This window comes from Hevea brasiliensis, chromosome 9 (assembly GCF_030052815.1).
Source record: "Hevea brasiliensis isolate MT/VB/25A 57/8 chromosome 9, ASM3005281v1, whole genome shotgun sequence".
In the NCBI taxonomy this organism is placed as follows: Eukaryota; Viridiplantae; Streptophyta; class Magnoliopsida; order Malpighiales; family Euphorbiaceae; genus Hevea; species Hevea brasiliensis.
In genome coordinates, this window is record NC_079501.1 from 23714743 (window position 1) to 23734622 (window position 19880).

A 19880-nucleotide genomic window follows, 5' to 3' on the forward strand; every position below is an offset into this window, starting at 1 on the left:
TGGCTACACAGGTGGTCTGAAAGATGATGACAACAATAATAATAATAATCATAATTATGTTTACTAACTGGTGGGATTAGTAAAAACTAATGAAGCTTTCATTTCATGGGTCCAATTCTAAAAGAAACATAGCATGTGAGAATGACTGTTCCAACATTAATTGAAGCGCAGATATTAAAGCTTGCAACAGAAAGAGATTTCAGAATTTAAGCTGCATGTATACGATGTGATGGAGACATTCCAATGTGTAAAGGGGTAAGATTTTGAGAAATTCAAATGTTTGATTATATAAACAACTCAAAGATTTAAGTTAAAGTACAATAAAAGTTTAAAATTTCAAGTTATAATGTGATTGAATTTAAAATGTAAGGAATTAAAGAATAATAATAATAATAAATCACATCTTATGTTAGTAATTTACACTAGATATTTCTGTGCACTCTTATAGAAGGCTGCAAATTAATTATTACCAAGAATTCTTCGTGGAGGGTACTCCAAGCAGTAAGAAAGTGACAAAGGTAACTCCAAACCATGCATAGTAACGCAATCTATCCCTTAACAACAATGACAAGAAAGGAGCTGAAATCCATTTTGAAATCTGGTGAGTTTTGGCCCTGCATATATACATAAAATGGAAAGGTTGATATAAACTTAATTTCAGTTGATGAAAAGGAAAAAAAAGGTTCACATGAGTCTTACAATCTTCTGTCTTGTTTTCAATCTATGATCAGATTCAGATCTGTGTTCTGAAAATTCTGGCCTTCAGAGTTCAGAGATGAATAATGGTTTCTTTCTCATTGTTTTCTAATATGGCTAGGGTATGAATTAATGAAACAGAAGAAAACAAATAGATTTGTTAACCAGCTGACTCCACATTTCAAGCTCGAGGCAAGTTTGGCAGGTTTGAAATTTAGATCCTTTTGAGTTTTGCCATTTTATTTACCCTTTTAGGAAAAGGCAAAAAAAAAATTATTAAATGAATTTTTTTTTTCTTTTGGGTATTTTTAAGCCAACTTTTAGATATTGAAACTAAGTTCTCTCAAATGATCTTAAGGACACACTTTTTTACGTTGAATTTGATATATTCAGAATAAATAATTCTAAAATGTTTTTCAACTAATCAAAACCTAATTATAAGAAAGAAAACTTTTATTAACTGGATTTAATAAATTTAACTTATTAGGTGGATAACTCCGCCCAAATAGTTTGCGCTTAGCCGATCCAAAACCTGGATAAAGGAGAAGGGTTGCAGTAGGTGACAACCAGCGTAAAAATTTCGTCACACCTTATGATATGATATGGATTCAAATGATATAAACGTTGGGGCGTCCTCTACTTACGACGCGCTACATCGGAGCCCAGGTATAGTGAGAAATATGCAAGGGTGTAGGGCGTTCATCGAAAGCGATGCGCCATGCCAGCGCCCAGGTGTGGTGTTAAGTGAGCAAGGGTTCCCACATCATAGACGGGTGTGGGTAAAGAAGTTAGTCCATAGGACAAATAGTAGAACAGATAGTGAAACAGAACACAAAATAGACATAGAAAATAATAGAAGATATCATAGAAGGAGACCAATTAGGAAGGAACATGATAGGAGGAGAATCAGGGTTGGTACTTGGAATGTTGGATCACTTACAGAAAAATTAATGGAGCTTGGGGATACCTTGAAAAGGAGAAGGGTGAATATTACTTGCATTCAGGAGACTAAATAGGTAGAAGAGAAAAGCAAGTAAGTGGGTAATTCAGGGTATAAACTGTGGTTTACCGGAAAGGAGAGAAACAAGAATGGAGTGGGCATAATCATAGACAAGACATCGAAAGACGCTGTAATAGCTGTGAAAATAGTAGGAGATAGAATTATACTAGTAAAAATAGTACTAGAAGGAGCAATAATAAATGTAGTTAGTGCTTATGCCCCATAAATAGGACTAGATAGTGAGGGTAAACAAAGGTTTTGGGAAGATATGGATGATTTAATGCAAAGCATACCGAATGAAGATAATGTTTTCATTGGTGGAGATTTGAATGGACATATAGGAAGTGATAGGCAAGGTTATGAGAATGTTCATGGAGGTTTTGGTTTTGGTAGTCAAAATGAGGAGGGAAAAAGTATCATAGATTTTGCAATAGCATACGACCTAATACTAGCAAATACCTACTTTATAAAAAGAGAGTCACATTTAGTGACTTTCAAAAGTGGGCAACATAGAAGCCAAATCGACTTTCTCTTAATCAGGAAAACAAATAGAGCTCTATGCAAGGATTACAAGGTCATTCCAGGAGAGGCTTTAACAAGTCAACATCGGTTAGTGGTCTTGGATGTCAAGTTTAGGAACAATTCAAGTAAGGCCAGAAGAAATAGTCTATCTCGAAAAAAGTGGTGGGAGTTCAAAGGAGTAAAGCAAGTGAAGTTCAAAAATGAGTTTCTCGAGTCTGAAGCATGGAAGCTGGATATGGAGGCCAATGATATGTGAATAGAGATGGCATCAAAGATTAGAGAAGTAGCTAGAAAATTACTCGGAGAGTCTAATGGACATGGACCACCCTCAAAAGAGAGATAGTGGTGGAATGAGGAAGTACAAAAGGTAATGAAGAGGAAAAGAGAATGGTATAAGAAATTACCTAAATGTGATAATAATGAGGCATATGAACAGTACAATATAGCAAAGAAAGAGGCAAAAAAGACAGTTAGTCAAGTAAGAGCACAGGCCTTTGAAAAGTTATATAAGAAACTTGGAACTAAAGAAGGGGAGAAAGATATTTATAGATTAGCAAGGAGGAGAGAAAGGAAATGTCAAGACCTCAATCAAGTTAGGTGCATTAAGGATAAAGAAGGAAAAGTGTTGGTGAAAGATGAGGACATTAAAAAAAGATGGAGAAATTATTTTAATGATATCTTTAATGATAGTCAAAATGGCAATAGCGTGAATATATATTATAGAACAATAGAAAAGAATGTGAATTATATTAGCAGGATTAGATCTTTAGAAGTAAAAGAAGCACTTAAGAGAATGAAAGTGGGTAAAGCCTATGAACCCGATGGAATACCAATTGAAGTGTGGAAGTGTTTGGGAGATATGGGAGTGACATGGTTAACTAAATTATTTAATAAGATTGTAAACTCAAAGAAAATGCCTGATGAATGGAGAATGAGTATTTTAGTACCTATTTTTAAAAATAAGAGAGACATACAGAGTTGCTCAAACTATAGGAGAATTGAACTTATGAGCCATACTATGAAGTTGTGGGAGAGAGTTGTGGAGCATCGACTATGTCATGATACTTCTGTCTCTCTCAATCAATTTGGCTTCATGTCCGGTCGTTCAACTATGGAAGCAATCTTTCTCATTAGAAGCTTGATGGAAAAATATAGAAATATGAAGAAAGATCTACACATGGTTATTATTGATTTGGAGAAGGCTTATGATAGTGTTCCAAGAGATGTCTTATGGAGTGTGTTAGAACAAAAGAGGGTATCTATTAGATACATACAAGTATTGAAAGATATGTATGAAGGAGCAACTACTATTGTGCCCACAGTGGGAGGGGACACAAGAGATTTTCCGATCTCAATTGGATTACACCAAGGATCAGCTATAAGCCCTTACATTTTTACATTAGTTTTAGATGAATTAACGAAACATATACAAGAGAGTATTTCTTGGTACATGATGTTTGAGGTTGATATTGTTTTGATAGATGAGACGCGAGAAGGAATCAATAGAAAGCTAGAGCTTTAGATAAGTACTCTAGAGTCAAAGGGCTTTAAGTTAAGTAGAACGACATGCATTACAAGTTCAGTGAAGGCCAAACTGGTGATAGGGAAGGAGTTAGTTTGGATGGAGTGGTACTGTCCCAAAGTAATCACTTTAAATATCTCGGCTCAGTCCTTCAAGTAGATGGGGGATGTGAGGAGGATGTTAGTCATAGGATTAAAGCCGGATGGTTAAAGTGGAGACGTGCCACGAGAGTTTTATGTGATCTCAAGATTCCCAATAAATTGAAAGGAAAATTTTACCTTACAGCCATACGACTGGCTATGTTATATGGTAGTAAGTGTTGGGCACTGAAGGAGTCGTATGCGTCTAAGATAAAAGTTACGGAGATAAGAATGTTAAGGTAGATGAGTGGCCATACTAGACCAGATAAAGTCTATAATGAGAGAATTAGAGAAAAGGTAGGAGTGGTGCCAATTGAGAATAAGTTGAGAGAAGAGAGATTGAGGTGGTTTGGTCATGTGAAGCGTAGACATACAGAGGCTCCAGTTAGACAAGTATAGCACATTAGGTTAGAGGATAGAAAGAAAAAAAGGGGTAGACCTAAATTGACTTGGAGGAGACTATTACAATATGATCTAGAAGCATTACACATTTCTAAAGATTTAACTCAAAATCGTTTAAAGTGGAGAAAGCGAATCCATATAGCCGACCCTAAATTTTTGGAATAAAAGTTTAATTGAGTTGAGTTGAGTTAACTTATTAGGTGGATGAAACTACGTATGATTGAGATGTGTACATCGATTGTGAGATTTTGAGCTCTGGATCCACTAAAAATTTCTTTTTTTATGCTTCAGAAATTTTAATTTCTTTTTATATATATTTTAAGATTTTTCGAAGAGATGAGATTGTCAATTTTACAAATCGGTTAATTTATGTGTTAATTTAATAAAATTAAAAGGTTAGATTAAAATTGAAAAAACAATGCTAAAATTTATGATTTTTTAATGTCATTAGGCGTAATGTGATTGCCATAGTGACTCATTTACAGTGGTGGAGCCAATCCACTGTTTGTCTTCCTCTCGCAACCAATATTAATGTTAAATATTGTTGGAAGGTAGAGAAATATGTATGCATGAATGAAACCTCAAGCCAGAAAAAATAGGTAGCCCCACTTTGAATTTCTTGGCATTTCCCTAATGGAACAGCTAGCTATGCTTTAAAACCACAGGTTTGAATCCTGAACCCACAAAAACCACTTTCAACACTGTAAAAAAACTTACAGAATTCACTCCTGAAAGACCACTTAATTGTAACAGTTGCACTGCATGGTCCCAACGGCCTTAAACTTGTCAGCTTGTCAGCTTGTCAGTCAGGTTTGATGTTGACTGACTTCTATTTATTCCCTTGAAGGCCCACTTTTCATTTCCGACCCTCAAAGCTACTTCTTTCCAGGTTCTTTCTCTGGCATTAATTTTCTTGTTTTCTTCACCCCTTTTTGCAAGTATTTGTATAAACAATGTGCTCAAGAGTCTACATGATTAATTTGTGCAGGAAAATGGCTCTTCTTGAATTTCTTTTAGTTGGGTTTCTTTCGTTTGTCTCATCTGCTCATGGGTACTATGGAGGTTGGATTAATGCTCATGCTACCTTCTATGGAGGTGGTGATGCTTCTGGGACAATGGGTATGTCACATTGCTCTTGAATTTAAATCATGTAATGCACATTCCATTTTTCTTGTTTCCTTATAAATCGGTTATTATAATTATGTCGTAGGTGGGGCTTGTGGTTATGGGAACCTTTACAGCCAGGGTTATGGAATCAACACAGCAGCACTAAGCACTGCATTATTTGACAATGGCTTGAGCTGTGGAGCTTGCTTTGAGCTCAGATGTGTGAATGATCCACAATGGTGCCTCCCTGGCTCCATTGTTGTCACTGCAACCAATTTCTGCCCACCAGGAGGCTGGTGTGACCCTCCCAGCCATCACTTTGATCTCTCTCAACCCATCTTCCAACACATTGCTCAATACAGAGCTGGTATTGTCCCAGTAGTCTACAGAAGGTAGGATAATTATTTAACACTCATCTCCATTTTGGCTTCCAACTTGCAACCTTACAGCTAAAGAAATGACTCTAGATCACAGAGTTAAGATAGGCTTTTGCATTGATAATTAATTACTGTTTGTGGTTTACAGGGTAAGGTGCAAGAGGAGTGGAGGCATTAGATTCACCATCAATGGCCATTCCTACTTCAATTTAGTACTCATCACCAATGTAGGTGGAGCTGGGGATGTGCATGCAGTAGCTATAAAGGGTTCAAGAACCAGATGGCAACCAATGTCAAGAAACTGGGGCCAAAACTGGCAAAGTAACTCTTACCTGAATGGACAAAGTCTCTCATTTCTTGTTACCACTAGTGATAGACGTAGTGTGCTCTCTTACAATGTTGCCCCTGCTGGCTGGTCCTTTGGCCAGACATACACTGGAAAGCAGTTTCGGTATTAATCAGTCTATTCTGAGATGCATTATTTTAGCTATTAATTACTAATTAATGTCGCTTTGGTAAATAAACTATAGAAGAGATCTTGGGGTGGTGAAGATTTGTCATGAAAGAATTGGCCGTTCTCGATTTCTTCCCATATTTGTACTGTGATATTGAGTTTTTTGCAGTTCATGGATTGGCACAGGATTCAAGCCTCAGTTCTTCAATTTGATTGTTGTTATTAATAATTATATAGGCACGAGTCGTTCTAAATATGGTTGTGGAAAAAAGGGGAAAAAGAAAGCATTTTTGCTTTTTTTTTTACAAAAAATTCATATTTGAACTCTTTTTATTGAGTTTTATTATGTATTTATATTTTGAGTTTATAAAATATTGAATTTAATTAAAAAAAATCAAATAAAACCATTGATCATTGCTTCAAACTAATCACAATTCAATTTAATGTGCATGTGATTAAAAAATAATAAAAATAATACCACCATGCATGCTGAAATTTAAAAAAGATGGTTTTTAATGTGAGAAACAAAGGTATTTTTTTTCTGTCATAATTAATTCATGGTGATGAAAATTTGGGAACAAAATTTACAACTAGTTACCAGAAAAGTAGAATACTTAAGGGTGGCAAACAGAAGAAAATGATCTTGTAGTGCCTTCTTTAATGACTGAAGCTACGATAAGCTTTATGTGTGTGGGTGTAAGCACCGACAAATGCTAGACCATCACTTATAAAAATGTGAATTCCCTATAAATTAAAAGAATAAATTCTTTATATGAGTGATAATGCATTCGTTAATCTCTAAAGTAAGAACAACAGAATGTGTCTCAAAAATTATTATTTTAATCTTTATATTTTAATATAATTAATTAATTTTTTTTTAAAAAAAATATATTATTGTCTATTAAATTATTTGATCTTTCTATCAATTTTTGTAATTAATTAACAAATTTTAACCCAATCAAATTATTATAATTAGTCACTTTATTTTAGTAAAATTAATTATTTGATCTTATATTTTAAAAAATATTATTTTTTAATTTTTTATTTTAATAAAATTAATTAATTGATTCATATATCAATATTAAATTTAAATTTATATTTTTTAAAATTATTCAAATTATTTTTTTATTTTCTCTATTAAAAGCAATAATTGATCAAATATTAATAAAAAATAATAATAAAAAAATTATTGAAAGCAATAATAAATTTAATCATCTAGAAAAATCGACTCCTAATAGAAAAAACATAAAAAATTGATGTTCAGAGGATTAATGAAATTATACTTGTACAATATAACAAAAAAGTAAATTTAGATTTAATTTTATCGTAAAATATATTTTTTAAAATATATGAATTAATTAATTAATTTTATTAAAATAAAAAATTTAAATATTAATAATTTTTAAAATATAAAAATTAATTAATTAATTAATTTTATTAAAATAAAAATTAAATAATAATTTAATTTGTATTAAAATTTATTGATTAATAACTTAATAAAAATTTAAATAATATATTTTTCAAAAATAATTAATTTGGTTAATTGTTGCAGTTAGTGGCGCAGCGTTCGCTCAATCAAAGCATTCTTCTTCGGCATGTGCGAATTGGAAAAGGAAATATCCAATAACTCTCTGGAATTCATGGATTTGGGAAGAGAAAATGATCGCATCCACATCAACAAACTGTTCATAATTAATTCATTGACTTTCTAGCTACATTCACTTTTGAAGAAGAATTTATATATAATTATTTCATATTAATATTAAATTTAAAAATAAAAATAAAATTTAATAAACATTCTAAAAACCCCTATTTTTGAAATATTATTTCAATTTAGATTAATTAGTAATTTTATTTTGTTTTGAATTTAATTATTGTTTTATAATATTCTATAAGAAAATGATTTTGGTTTTGAATTTTTGATGTATAAAATCGATAATCGCCCGCAATCATAATTTATGATAAAATTTGAAAAAAAATATCAAATTTTAATCTAATTAGAGTACTCATTTTAATTATTAAAATAATATTTTTTTAAAAAATAATAATAATAAAATTGATAATTTTATATCAGAACTCGAGGCGTATTTATAATTCATGAACAATATTATTACAAGTCCGTTTGATTTTTTGGGGAGTAGGAGGCCAAAACGAGTAGAATATTGTCGGCATCACCGCATTCAATCGCGACATACCCTCAATTTAAGCATATGACCTGGCCCCACCGAATCGCTGCCCCAACTGCACGTGAATTGTGGGCCCTCTCCCTTTTTTTATTTTATTTTATTTTTTTTATCAAGCCATCTCCCATGTGTCTTATTAGCCAGCTCGAATCAAAATAATTGATAAATATCTGATAAAAAAATAATCGATAAATATGCTAAGTTTTAAATTATTCTATAAATTATATTGAATATCTTATTTAATCAAATAAGGTTTTTATATTAGAACGAACTCATTGAATTTCTTAATTTGTTTCTGGCCTGCATGAGATCTTGATGGTTGCAAGTTCATGGTGGTTGTAGGTTTTTAAGGAATGCTATAGATTATTGTTTAGCTCCATGGTAGAAGAGAGAAAGAGAGAGGAGCCAACTTACTGGGCTCCAAATGATTTAGATATTTTGAAAAGCACGAGTGGGATATTGAATAGACTCACTACTGCCATTCTCAACCGAATTTTGTAACGTTTTATAAATTCCTTGCTTTGATTGGTCTGAGGTTCTTGTGTTTTGTGGGTGAGAGATCTAGCCAAGTTCTGCTCCTTCTAACCTTGGGCGACTATGGTTTCTGCTAGATGGTTGTCTTGGGGTCCTCTACAACTCGACTCTACTTTTGGGGCTTGTTTAGAAAGCAGTTGTTGTAACTATCTTGAGCATTCTATAGTTTGTGTTCTTAGTGTCCTGGGTTTCCGGACTTTTTAATGCAATATACTTTTATCTGTTGATATATATATATATATATATATATATATATATAAACTAAGTTGTTCTTAATTAATCATGTAAGTTACATCAATTAAACACTTTGTACAACCTCATTATTACTAAAACGAAAAGAGAGAATTTCAAATCAAGTTAGTTATCACGTCCGCATCAGTCCCAAGCTGGAAGCAAATAATAACCAAAATGAGGAAGCACAATTGGATGTAGTAGGACTTGAATGTCACCACATTTCTCTTGGAGGGCAAATGGGTTTTCGGTTTTGATCTAATTACTTAGCTCCATCACATCATCATATCTTGGCACTAAGTCCCATGTTAATCACAGTGGTTAACTTAATTAATTTCAAGAGATTATGATTAATAATTGGATGTTAGATTATTTGTGAATTGTAATTCTACACACTGGGACCAAGAAATCAATACCATGCTTGCTTCATTGCTAGAATCTATCCAGCATCATGTAATTAATTCTTAGTTATCAATTGGCTCTAAAGTAAGTATTAACAATTTTTGTAATCTATATAGTCCGTGTTTGGAAGAACATATGCCTGGGCCCATAGTTGAATATGATAAAATGGGTTGGCTGAAGACCCAGGCCCGTTTTGCTTCATTAAAGGGCTTTGTTCAAGAGGCTTATAATAAACTGCTGGAAAATGGGAAGAAACCCAAACTGTTGCAGCTGCCAGGGTAAAGGTCTCCCTTCATGCACGCAATGGCCACTTTATTGGTGGTTAATGAATGCACAAATGCAAGGCAGCTGTGAACTAAAAATCGAAATTATTAATTGAGAATGAATTGTTTCATATCCATGAAAAAAGAGTGGGGGGGTGGGGGTGTTGCAGGGGTGAAGAGGGACCAGCGGTAAAAAGACGGGGAAATTCAGATTCAGAATGCATAATTGAAATAATTTCTGAAATGTGACAGTCATAAAAATTACAGTCATATCATCAACTGACCTTCCTTGGGAATATGGTTTTCCATTTTCAGTCTTGAGGTTCAGAGTCTCGTCTTTTATTTGTAATTAATATGCAGTGCTATTGCACCAACACAGGTTGATCTGTTGGCAAATACAATTCGCAACTTGAAAGAAAACCCAGATTCAACTTCCTCTTTCCTTCACTGCTGGAGAAAGAACTAGCAATCATCTTGCCAATTTTCTGTTCTATCCTGATTTTTTCTGATTTATTTTACTGGAAATATACATTCAATAGTAAAGCACTATTGATTTAATTAATGGCTTATATACGATGATCATGCTACAAGAGAAAGCAGTTAGGAACAAATTTGTGCACCAAAGGGTGGTCTATAAACGTGTCCCTATAAAGGAGAAAGCAATAAGGATCAAAATTTGGAAGTTTATTAGAAATTGAAGAAGATGGTATAGGTTCAAAATTGGAGCTTTGTAGGGGCTTTCTCAGGTGGGAAGTGAGAGAGAGAGAGAGAGAGAGAGAGAGAGAGAGAGAGGGTTTTGTGAAATGGAAAGGTTTGCTATTGCTGGTCCAACACCTAAGTGTCCTCTTGTCCAGGGAGAGGAGAGAGCCTATTCCGGTTGTAGAGGGGCATAGGCTCTACTTGACATTTGATATTGCTTGAGAAAATTATTTTTTTTTTAAATATATTAATTTAAAAATATAAAAATAATTTAAAATTAAATTTAATAAATTTTAATTATTAAAAATAATAAAATAAAATTTTTTTTAAAAAAAATTATTCTTTCAGCAGCATCAAAAATGATTTTTAATTTATTGAAAGGCAGTTTTTGCCTTCAAACTATAAAAATCATTTAAGCAGTAGGGAGTTAGGCTTACACCTGGCGGCAAGCATTCCAAGTACGTTGAGATGACCTCTGCACGTGTGACTCTAATTTAACCAGCAAAATCCATGTTATACCATGTGCTACTCTCTTTCAGCAATTCTTTCTTTAATTGCTATATATTACAGCCAATTTCCATCCATTTGCCCCTTGGATGATGGTTTCCCACTTGAGTAATTCTTCCATGCACTCCGTTTATACCTCGATCAATTATTAATAGTTATTTTAGTTAAAATCATAATATGCTTTTATAAAAATATATGTATATAACTTTTTATTAGTTAGATATTTATACATCTTAACATAAGTAAAAAAATTTTCATAACATATTAGAAAGATTGTTATTGAAGAATGGTGATTTTGAGTTATACCTTAATCATGATTTTACTATAAATTTTTAAAGCACTAAATCGATAGTTTTAAATGGTTTAAAATTTTTATATTTTAGTACTCTTTATATTTATTATTTCATATTATACTATTTAACTAAAAAAAATTATTTAATCATCATGTACTATATCATCATTTCAAATACGTTAACAATAAAAATTATATAATATAGTATCGTATGATATAATATATTAATAATTATATTATACTCAATTTAAACAGAGTGTTATTTGTTCATTTTACTTAACTTGACACTCAAATGGGAGATAATAATTTTTTTAGATAAATTATAATTTAATTTTTAAAATTTGATTAAAATTATAATTAAATTTTCTTGTTTTTAATTTGAAATAACAACTTTCTTGAATTCTCATTTTGTTAACAATTTAATTATTTTGTCCAAATTTCATTTAATTTGCTGTTAGTGATGTAAAAAATAGACTCGCGTTCTCTTTCTCTCTCACTCTTTTTATCTACACTTTTTCTCTCATATTCAAAATGTCTATTTAATCTCCCACAACTAAATGTAACCTTATTATATTTCTCTCTCACTCCCTACTAAATTTACCCCTGCTCTTTCTTTCACTCTCCCTGTTCGAAATTAGAGGTATACGGTTTCAGTTTCAAGTCTCCCTCTCACTTTTCTTACACTTATGGCAATCTCCTCTTCTATATTCTTAATTATATTTACATATTTGATATTTACTCCTTTATCTTTTAGCACCCACTTAAAAACATTTCTCACTACTCTATCATATAATATTTTTTTAAGTCACGAATACCATGTAAAAATATAAATATATGAATTTTATCTCTATTTTATATATAAATTTCACTGTGCACCATAAAGTTTCAATAAGAAAAAAATACAAAAATGCGCAACAGGTAGACTGACGCGCTACAAGGTAGTGTGGCACAGACATGGTCAAAATAGAGATCAGAGTGAGTCACAGTAGTGAAACTGCTTTTGCAGAAGAATCTGAGTAATCGTGTGTATGGATTTTCTATTACAAGTGAATGAGAACCTAACACCACCACATTTTTGCTCTCTCCCTCCGTCCTTTGCAATACCTCTCTCTTCTTTCCCCTCCAAACTCTTCACGTCTACCTATTTCCTTTTCTTACTCTGCTTTTTTCCATATTTGTCTCATGAACATCACCTTGCAGCACTTCCACTACACCACCACTACTACTATTACTTCCTGTTGCCACCATCTAAATCATATGTCATGAACAATTACTGCACCTTCCAACTCATCAATGGAGACCTTCACAAACATGGGTTCTCAGAATATTTGTCGTTGTAAGTCTTTTAACAACAAAACGACTCATCATCAAATGAGTTTTTCATCACTAATGCCCAAATGCTGTGCCTGTAGCTTGGAGAGCAACCAAAACAGTAGCGTTGCTGATAAATGTAAGGGAGATAAGAATGGTGAGGGTTCAGTAATAAGTGGGCAATCATCAAAGGTTTGTGCTAGAGGCCATTGGAAACTAGCCGAGGACACTAAACTCAAGGAACTTGTTGCACTTTATGGACCTCAAAACTGGAACCTTATAGCAGAAAAGTTGCAAGGAAGATCAGGTAATTAGCCTTTTGTTTTTCGTTTCATTTGAGTTTGCGAAATTCATTGTGCACGTTTCTTTTCTTGTGGATTTATTTATTTATTTATTTATCATTTATTTATTTTTTATTTTTTGCGGGATTTGAAGGTAAAAGTTGCAGATTGAGATGGTTCAACCAGTTAGACCCAAGAATCAATAGAAGTGCTTTCAGCGAAGAGGAAGAAGAAAGACTAATGGCAGCTCATAGAGTTTATGGTAACAAATGGGCCTTAATTGCTCAACTTTTCCCTGGGAGGACAGATAATGCAGTTAAAAATCACTGGCATGTTATAATGGCTAGAAAATACAGAGAGCAATCCTTTGCTTATAGGAGGAGAAAACAGACTGAAGCTGCTAAAAGAAGGGCGGAAGATGGCAGTGGTTCTGCGAGCAGAATTAATGAAGTAGTACCCAATCTTTGTAATGGCAGAATAATCAAACCATTTCGTCACGTCCCACTTGCTGATGTTAATTCTAAAGGTTTTTACGACTTGACTTCTAGTGAAGATGCAGGCACAAGTGGTAGACTCTTGTTTGTTAGAAGCAGCAATCTGCTCTCTCTTCCCCAAGGATCATGTGCAGAACAGACGCCTTTTGATTTCTTTTCTGGTTTGTCCTTTTCTTTCTTTTTTTTTTTTTTGTCCTTTGGTCTCTCCATTTCCTACATTCTGCCATCTTTGCAATTTGTGCATTTGGGTTTCTGTGCACTTCCTCTAATTGGCCTCTTTATGCGAAATTTACTACCTTTTATTTTTTTTTTCACATTACTTCTCTTCCTGTCTCGTCTTCTCCTCTTAAGTTATTTCAGACTTTTGTCAAGTTCAATTACACTATCGTCTTTCTCAATGGTTTTGACGCAAAGTATAAGGTTTCCTATGTTATTATCAATATTTGTCTTTTTTTTTTTTCAAAAAAAATGGAAAAGAATTTGGGCAAGATAAATAATTTTGACGAAGACACAATACTAATATTCACCTTCTTCAATTTCCCTTCTTCAGTGATTAAGAATTCATTAATTATGATTTCGTTAAGGTTTTGTGGGTGTGATATGTGTAGCTAGCGTGGTAGTATGCTAGTATTTATGATCCTTGTGAGTGGGCCAATGGGTGTAAGTTTGCAGGTCACAAGAGTTATGAGATTGCGAATCAGCAGGAGCACTGCAGTGGTACCACCTTCTTCGTTCTCCACAACATGCAACAATCAAGAAACCATCACTTTTCTGCAGGCTTCTCAGACTCAATGGCATCAGCAACATCTCAAGTCTCAGTCAGTGAACCATCTTCTTCATCATCACTATCGTTTGCAGAGAACAATGCAGCCAGCCACTTTGAGACCACAATGTCACCACCATTTATAGATTTTCTTGGAGTAGGGGCTTCTTGAAGAATTAGAAGAGAACACCGCGAGGTCGAGAGAAAGTAGAAGTATCGTTTCTTGCATGAATCTGATTTAGCCTTTTTCGTCATGATCATAATCTTTGTTCTTGTACACAAACGGCCTCCAAAGATCTCATTTCCAATGCTGAATCAATGAAGTAGCACTATTGATATCTATCTTCATAATTTTTTTTATGTCTAGCTTTGTTGCTTTTGACTCTAATCGGAATTTAAACTTATAATTTCATAATCTGGAAATGACCATAAAAGCTTTGAACTGAAGTTCACTGGTTGTAATATTATTATTTTTTATTCGTGCGGTCCGATTTAGTAAATGGAGGAAACTCAACTCAATAACTTCTAAAAAGTGTTAAAATTTGCCTTGTTTGGTTGACTGTACATAATTCTTGATTTTTCAAAAATTTAAAGACTCTCGATTCTTTCACTTTCCCAAAAAATAATTTACTTATCTTGATCTAATTAATTTATTTTTTAGAAAATGACTTCTCAAAAAGCAAGCTATTTGAACCAAACAAGGCCTAGTAATAATATAAGGTACTGAATTGCAATTACTTGAATTAAGATTTTCTGTCAGTTTCTATGTGACAGAGAGAAAGATGTGCGTGAAGCTGACCATTAACAAAATAAGGAAAAGGGGGCAGTGTGTGGGGCTGCAAAATAGCAGAACAAAACCAAATAAGAGGGCTTGTCAACCATTTAATTTGTCATTGGCATACAGAATTCGAGCAAAGATTTTTACCCATGAAAAACCAAGCCAACTTGTTACTCTCCATCTGTTCTTCAACCTCTTCTATGATCAATTCTTTTCAAAGATTAGACATTCCTATTGAAATTGAAACAAATCCCATCACTATGGTTGATATGTCAAGATTTGAACAGTTCTCAACACCTAGCATCAAGATTCTTGAGTAATGCCATTCGTGGGAGCTGAGATAGATGATGGAAAATGTAGTTGGGTTCCCCCAAGATAAGGGTAGCTGAACTTTTCCTATTGGTTTAAGTAATATTAACTGTTCAGCTTTGAAATACACACTGTTCTCAGTCACCTGTGGACCTTTGAAAATACTAGCCTAACAGGTGCATTACCAGCCAACTACAGTTAAAATAGTGTTCAGGGAGCAACTTAACAGGAAACAAAGTCGGCAAGCACATTAATTGGTTAATTTGTTGAAGATGGCATCTTGTTGGCAAGGTCACGACATCAACCTATCCACCCACAACGTGAAAAACATCTGGAGCTCCATTAATCTCACAAGCTCTGCTTTTTATCCGACAATAATGAGATGATTAATTCTAGGACTTGTACTCTATAACTTTCTATCTGTCTGCTGTTCCAATGGGATGCCTAAGAAGTAAAAATTCGGGAGAAAAACTGAGCAACTTTGTGTTTGGTACCTGCAGGTAATATCTGATAGAGGTTTTAGGCTCAAAATTCAAATTCAAGCGCTTTGAGGCATCCAACTGTAGTAAATCAAGTGAATTAGCAAAACATTCGAGTATACCAACTATACCAACCAGAGCAAGTGCGATACTAAGGTTTATAAACAAAAAGAAAATTTCAAATGCTTGGAACTATAGACATTTCTTTCACAATCAGAGAAAATTGTCCCATTGAAATGCTTTGCATTGAGTTTTCAGTGACCATGAGATTCAAATTCGGTGTAATAAGAGCAGGAATTATGCTCAAATGCAAAAATAATGGAGTAAAAAATTAATGGGTCCAAACAAAATTTAAATGGGCTCAACTAACAATTGGCATATATCCAGTGTATGGCCCTTCTCCAGTTCCCAGCAAATGAAATTTTGTTTCGGCGCAAAAGATTTAACCACTGAGAGCTCTGCTCTCTAGCAAAGTCGTCACAGCATCCTTGAGTTCATGCTTTGAGAGAAGCCTGGTGGAGTGAACATATCCTGATGAGTGAGATCCAACAACTGCATCCAAGTTTACCGGTTTCACTGAGAAATGGGATTCAAGAGCCTTCATGGTTCTCTCTATGAAAATTGATCTTGGCATATATTCCTTCATTCGACAGACAAATTCAGCGTGGTTTCTTGCCTACAGAGTACAACATTAATGTAAACTTTATACACCAGCCCAAGCAATTATAATGATAAGGGCAACGATGTGCTGCAGTTCATGCTTTTGGTGGCCATAGCTGAAAAACTAAATGAAAACAATATCAAAAGCATCATGAAGGAAAGATGATGGTCTATTAAACACAGTTATTGCCCTCTCATTGCTGCTTCCACAAAATGTTCTGTGTTACACCAGATTGCAAAAACAACATTATTATGTTTGGAAATTATTGCTTAGACCCAGTCCACTATAGACCCATATATTTAATAGGTATGTCCACATCTTAGATCCATAGCAGACTGATTCTAGGTAAGAAAAATACTATTATGTTATCATGCACCACTAGGGAAGGAGCATCGTTGTTGTTAAAATTGCAAAATATCTAATGCGTGCTACAATCAAGTCTAGAGAGCTAGTTCATCATGTACGCATGCAAAGATTCTTATAGATAAAATAGTCCAGAACATCAATATGAGAATTCATAATGGAATGCTTATGCAAAGATCCACAATGACATGAACAATAAAAATTTTACCCAGCATTACAATCTTTTCATTACTTTTTTCAAATTTTAGTAATTGCCACTTCTAATGTTGTAGGGATCAGCAATGAAAACAAATGTAATAATTTAATTCAACATTAACAAATCAAAATTGTAAATGATTCACTAAAAAAGGAAAAAATTATAACGCTTCAGAAAAAGATAATGGATGAGGAAACAAAACAAAATAAGAACCTACAGATCTGTACTTAGGAGCCCGAGCAGGCAGCTTCAAGTATGCCATGTTCCTACTGTCATAATCCCATAAAAAGGAGGTGTGGTGTATCCATCGACTTTTGATTATAGATTGAGCATTTCCACCAAATTTGTGATCACCAAACACGTAATCTGAGCAGAAACTGAAAGTCCTTAGAAATGCTATTGAAACTAAAATTAAATGTAAAACAGATTACACAATCAAACAAATGATAAGTTAGAAGTTCTCTCTTGGCCCACTGAGCAAAAAATAAAAGAAAGTTCTCCTTCAAGAATCAATGAACATGAAAACTTAAAATGTTTGCCTAGTCTCTATGACTGAGTGGCAAACAACATTAAATTTCAAATCACAGCAACACAGCAATACCCTGAGATTTAGATATAAGTGCAAAGCAACTAAAAATGTTTGTATGTGCTTTATGGAATGTTTCACTTATCTAGAAAACAATTTTAAATCTCTTCCTTTCTGATTTAAGTTTGGTCAGATCACAGAAAAGCGTCTCCTAATACAATTATAAAATTCCAAGCAATTATATAGACGAAAAAACAAACAACCATATAAAGGCGTGATTATATCGGTTGAGAATTTCCGGCACAATTATTTTATTTTTCCATTTCATTTCAATTTTTACAGCATATAAAGGTGAGGATATGTATTTCTTTAAGCATATGCCACATGCATTTAATAATAATAATAATAATAACAAACATCACTCACAGGTGTTATATCTACAAGTGTCCAAAACATTATACAGACACTGAAAACGTGTTATAATTCAAAGCTCAATCTATGTACCATTCTCACGCAGTTGGAAACCATCAATCCCTTGAAACACTTCACTGTACAACAGACCACTCCAAGACATGATTGAACGAGGATATGGTTGCACTCCCGGAACAACATCCTTGTTGCATATGAGAGTGACAAAAATAGTCCCGCTATCAACAATAACAGTGCCACCCCCACTAAACCTTTTGATGACAGGAACATGATCTCGCAACACAGGTCCAATCTCAATAAGTTCAGAAGGCTTCCTATGTAAACATTCACCTCCATCAATATGGGATACATAATTGTTTGTTCACACATTCAGGCCACAAGTTAACAATATAATCTTGGAAATATATTGCTACAATTACCAATGCCTATCATAATCTACAATTATGTTACTTTGTATAAAAGGTAACATGAATACATGACATGTCCTTTCCAAAAATTTAGAACATAACAAAATTTTTTTCACAGTATATACCAAATATATCACTACCAAAAATTTAGAACATAATAAAATTTTTTCACAGTATATTCCATCAGAAATTAACTAATTTTTATGACTGGGTAATAACATAAAAACTCATCATGTTGGCCTAGCAAGAGCATCATTCTTATCAAGATATAGTAGACACTCAAAAACAGCTTACCCGGAGATTCCCATGACTATAGCAGGGGCATTTGTTCCATCATTAACAATACACCAATTATCTGAAGAGGTACGGAGCAGCTTTTCCTCCAAATGAAGTTGCTCCAATATGGGTAATCCTTTGAATCGGACAAGATTCATAAATGGAAGCCCCACTTTTGTTGCTTGACGTAACATGGTCATTAAGCAGGACAATTGGATCAGGCACTTCCCCCTCTGCTTCAAAAATTCACTAGTAAGCAAGAAACTCATCAACTATTATCATTAGTGGTAAAAACCAATGAGTACCTAAATAAAAGAGTCTTAATTACTCTCAGATGATAAATTACAGTGCATGACTATAGCTCATATAATGTTAATGAAAATATATATGTTTTCTAACTCCGTAACGATACTAATGAATATTAAAAGTGAATTCGAACTAAAAGTTTTCAGATTGAGAGTGACTAATTACTGTCGATGCGACATGAAGCTACCACCTACACGGGTTGGCGACGCCGGATATGGATGTCCTGACGACCTGCCAAAGGGCCAATGCGCTGCAACGTCAGGGTTTTAACCGGATTGGGAGTGGAAAAATCGCGTCCTTTACTTTCCAAGATACTTTCTCTCTCTTGTTTTCCGGCGTGAATATCAACTATAATTGGCGGCGAGCTCGGTTAGAACAGTTGGGTGTTGGCTTTTCTGGTTTGAACGAATTTCCCACGATACAAAACTTGCTAGAGCTTTTCCAGCTTAAGAGGAAATGGATGGGTACTGTCACCGAGGGCCGGTCGTTCTCGTCTTTCCTCTCTCTCTCCTTCTATTTATTTCATGGATTAAATTACTATACTGTCCCTAAATTTTGACATAATTAATTAATTGTTGATATATTTTGAAAAATATATTAAAAAATCTTTCAAATTTACTTCAATCACTAAATTAGTCCATTGTAATTTTTTTTAATCAATTTTATCATTAATAATATTTAAGGTAATTTATTATTTAATTTCTAAATTTTATCATTAATTATTATTTATTTTTTATATTTTCAAAATTAAATAATTTAATTATTTAACATTCATTAATGATCTATAAAATGACAAAATTATCCCAATTAATTTATGGTTATTTTCTTGTTTGCTTCTCTTTCTCTTATGCCTCCTTCCCTTTCCCCAATCCCTAATATCATCTTGGTAGACATAGAAATTATCGGTATAGCCGGTGGGTGTCTCGCACTGTCTCATCGCCCTTAACTATTGACTGCAGCTTCGTTAAAA

The 19880-nt window shown here is 33.5% G+C and overlaps 3 protein-coding genes across 7 annotated transcripts; 2 read left to right on the top strand and 1 right to left on the bottom strand.

Moving 5' to 3' along the window:
- The first annotated feature begins 5090 nt into the window (after positions 1-5090).
- Positions 5091-6419, top strand: LOC110655548 (expansin-A5-like). 2 transcript variants are annotated; one of them, XM_021811889.2, is made up of 4 exons: positions 5091-5171; positions 5271-5401; positions 5493-5781; positions 5915-6419. In XM_021811889.2, exons 2-4 carry the CDS (start codon positions 5275-5277, stop codon positions 6222-6224), a joined length of 726 nt encoding a protein of 241 aa, XP_021667581.2. In that variant the 5' UTR covers positions 5091-5171; positions 5271-5274; the 3' UTR covers positions 6225-6419. The 2 variants fall into 2 exon arrangements, with proteins under 2 accessions (XP_021667581.2, XP_021667579.2); XM_021811887.2 differs by lacking the exon at positions 5091-5171 and having other exon boundaries at positions 5191-5401.
- A 5860-nt stretch (positions 6420-12279) lies between these two features.
- Positions 12280-14522, top strand: LOC110655520 (transcription factor CSA). Its single transcript, XM_021811833.2, has 4 exons — positions 12280-12667; positions 12744-12949; positions 13078-13578; positions 14090-14522. Exons 1-4 carry the CDS (start codon positions 12360-12362, stop codon positions 14350-14352), a joined length of 1278 nt encoding a protein of 425 aa, XP_021667525.2. The 5' UTR covers positions 12280-12359; the 3' UTR covers positions 14353-14522.
- A 1425-nt stretch (positions 14523-15947) lies between these two features.
- Positions 15948-19410, bottom strand: LOC110655549 (uncharacterized). 4 transcript variants are annotated; one of them, XM_021811890.2, is made up of 5 exons: positions 19105-19410; positions 18623-18837; positions 17997-18235; positions 17184-17332; positions 15948-16422 (listed from the first exon to the last, which is right to left on the bottom strand). In XM_021811890.2, exons 2-5 carry the CDS (start codon positions 18802-18804, stop codon positions 16189-16191), a joined length of 804 nt encoding a protein of 267 aa, XP_021667582.1. In that variant the 5' UTR covers positions 18805-18837; positions 19105-19410; the 3' UTR covers positions 15948-16188. The 4 variants fall into 4 exon arrangements, with proteins under 4 accessions (XP_021667582.1, XP_058009462.1, XP_021667584.1 ...); XM_058153479.1 differs by having other exon boundaries at positions 18623-18853; XM_021811892.2 differs by having other exon boundaries at positions 19101-19410.
- Between the last annotated feature and the right edge of the window lie 470 nt (positions 19411-19880).

Coding starts and splice junctions, on each gene's coding strand:
- LOC110655520 (XM_021811833.2), top strand. CDS start 12,360: ATGGATTTTCTATTACAAGTGAATGAGAACCTAACACCACCACATTTT. Junction 12,668..12,743: donor TTCTCAGAATATTTGTCGTT/GTAAGTCTTTTA, acceptor CTGTGCCTGTAG/CTTGGAGAGCAACCAAAACA. Junction 13,579..14,089: donor GCCTTTTGATTTCTTTTCTG/GTTTGTCCTTTT, acceptor GTAAGTTTGCAG/GTCACAAGAGTTATGAGATT.
- LOC110655549 (XM_021811890.2), bottom strand. CDS start 18,804: ATGACCATGTTACGTCAAGCAACAAAAGTGGGGCTTCCATTTATGAAT. Junction 17,333..17,996: donor TTTCCAACTGCGTGAGAATG/GTACATAGATTG, acceptor GTTTCTGCTCAG/ATTACGTGTTTGGTGATCAC. Junction 16,423..17,183: donor GGGCTCCTAAGTACAGATCT/GTAGGTTCTTAT, acceptor TGTACTCTGTAG/GCAAGAAACCACGCTGAATT.
- LOC110655548 (XM_021811887.2), top strand. CDS start 5,236: ATGTGCTCAAGAGTCTACATGATTAATTTGTGCAGGAAAATGGCTCTT. Junction 5,402..5,492: donor TGATGCTTCTGGGACAATGG/GTATGTCACATT, acceptor ATTATGTCGTAG/GTGGGGCTTGTGGTTATGGG. Junction 5,782..5,914: donor GTCCCAGTAGTCTACAGAAG/GTAGGATAATTA, acceptor TGTGGTTTACAG/GGTAAGGTGCAAGAGGAGTG.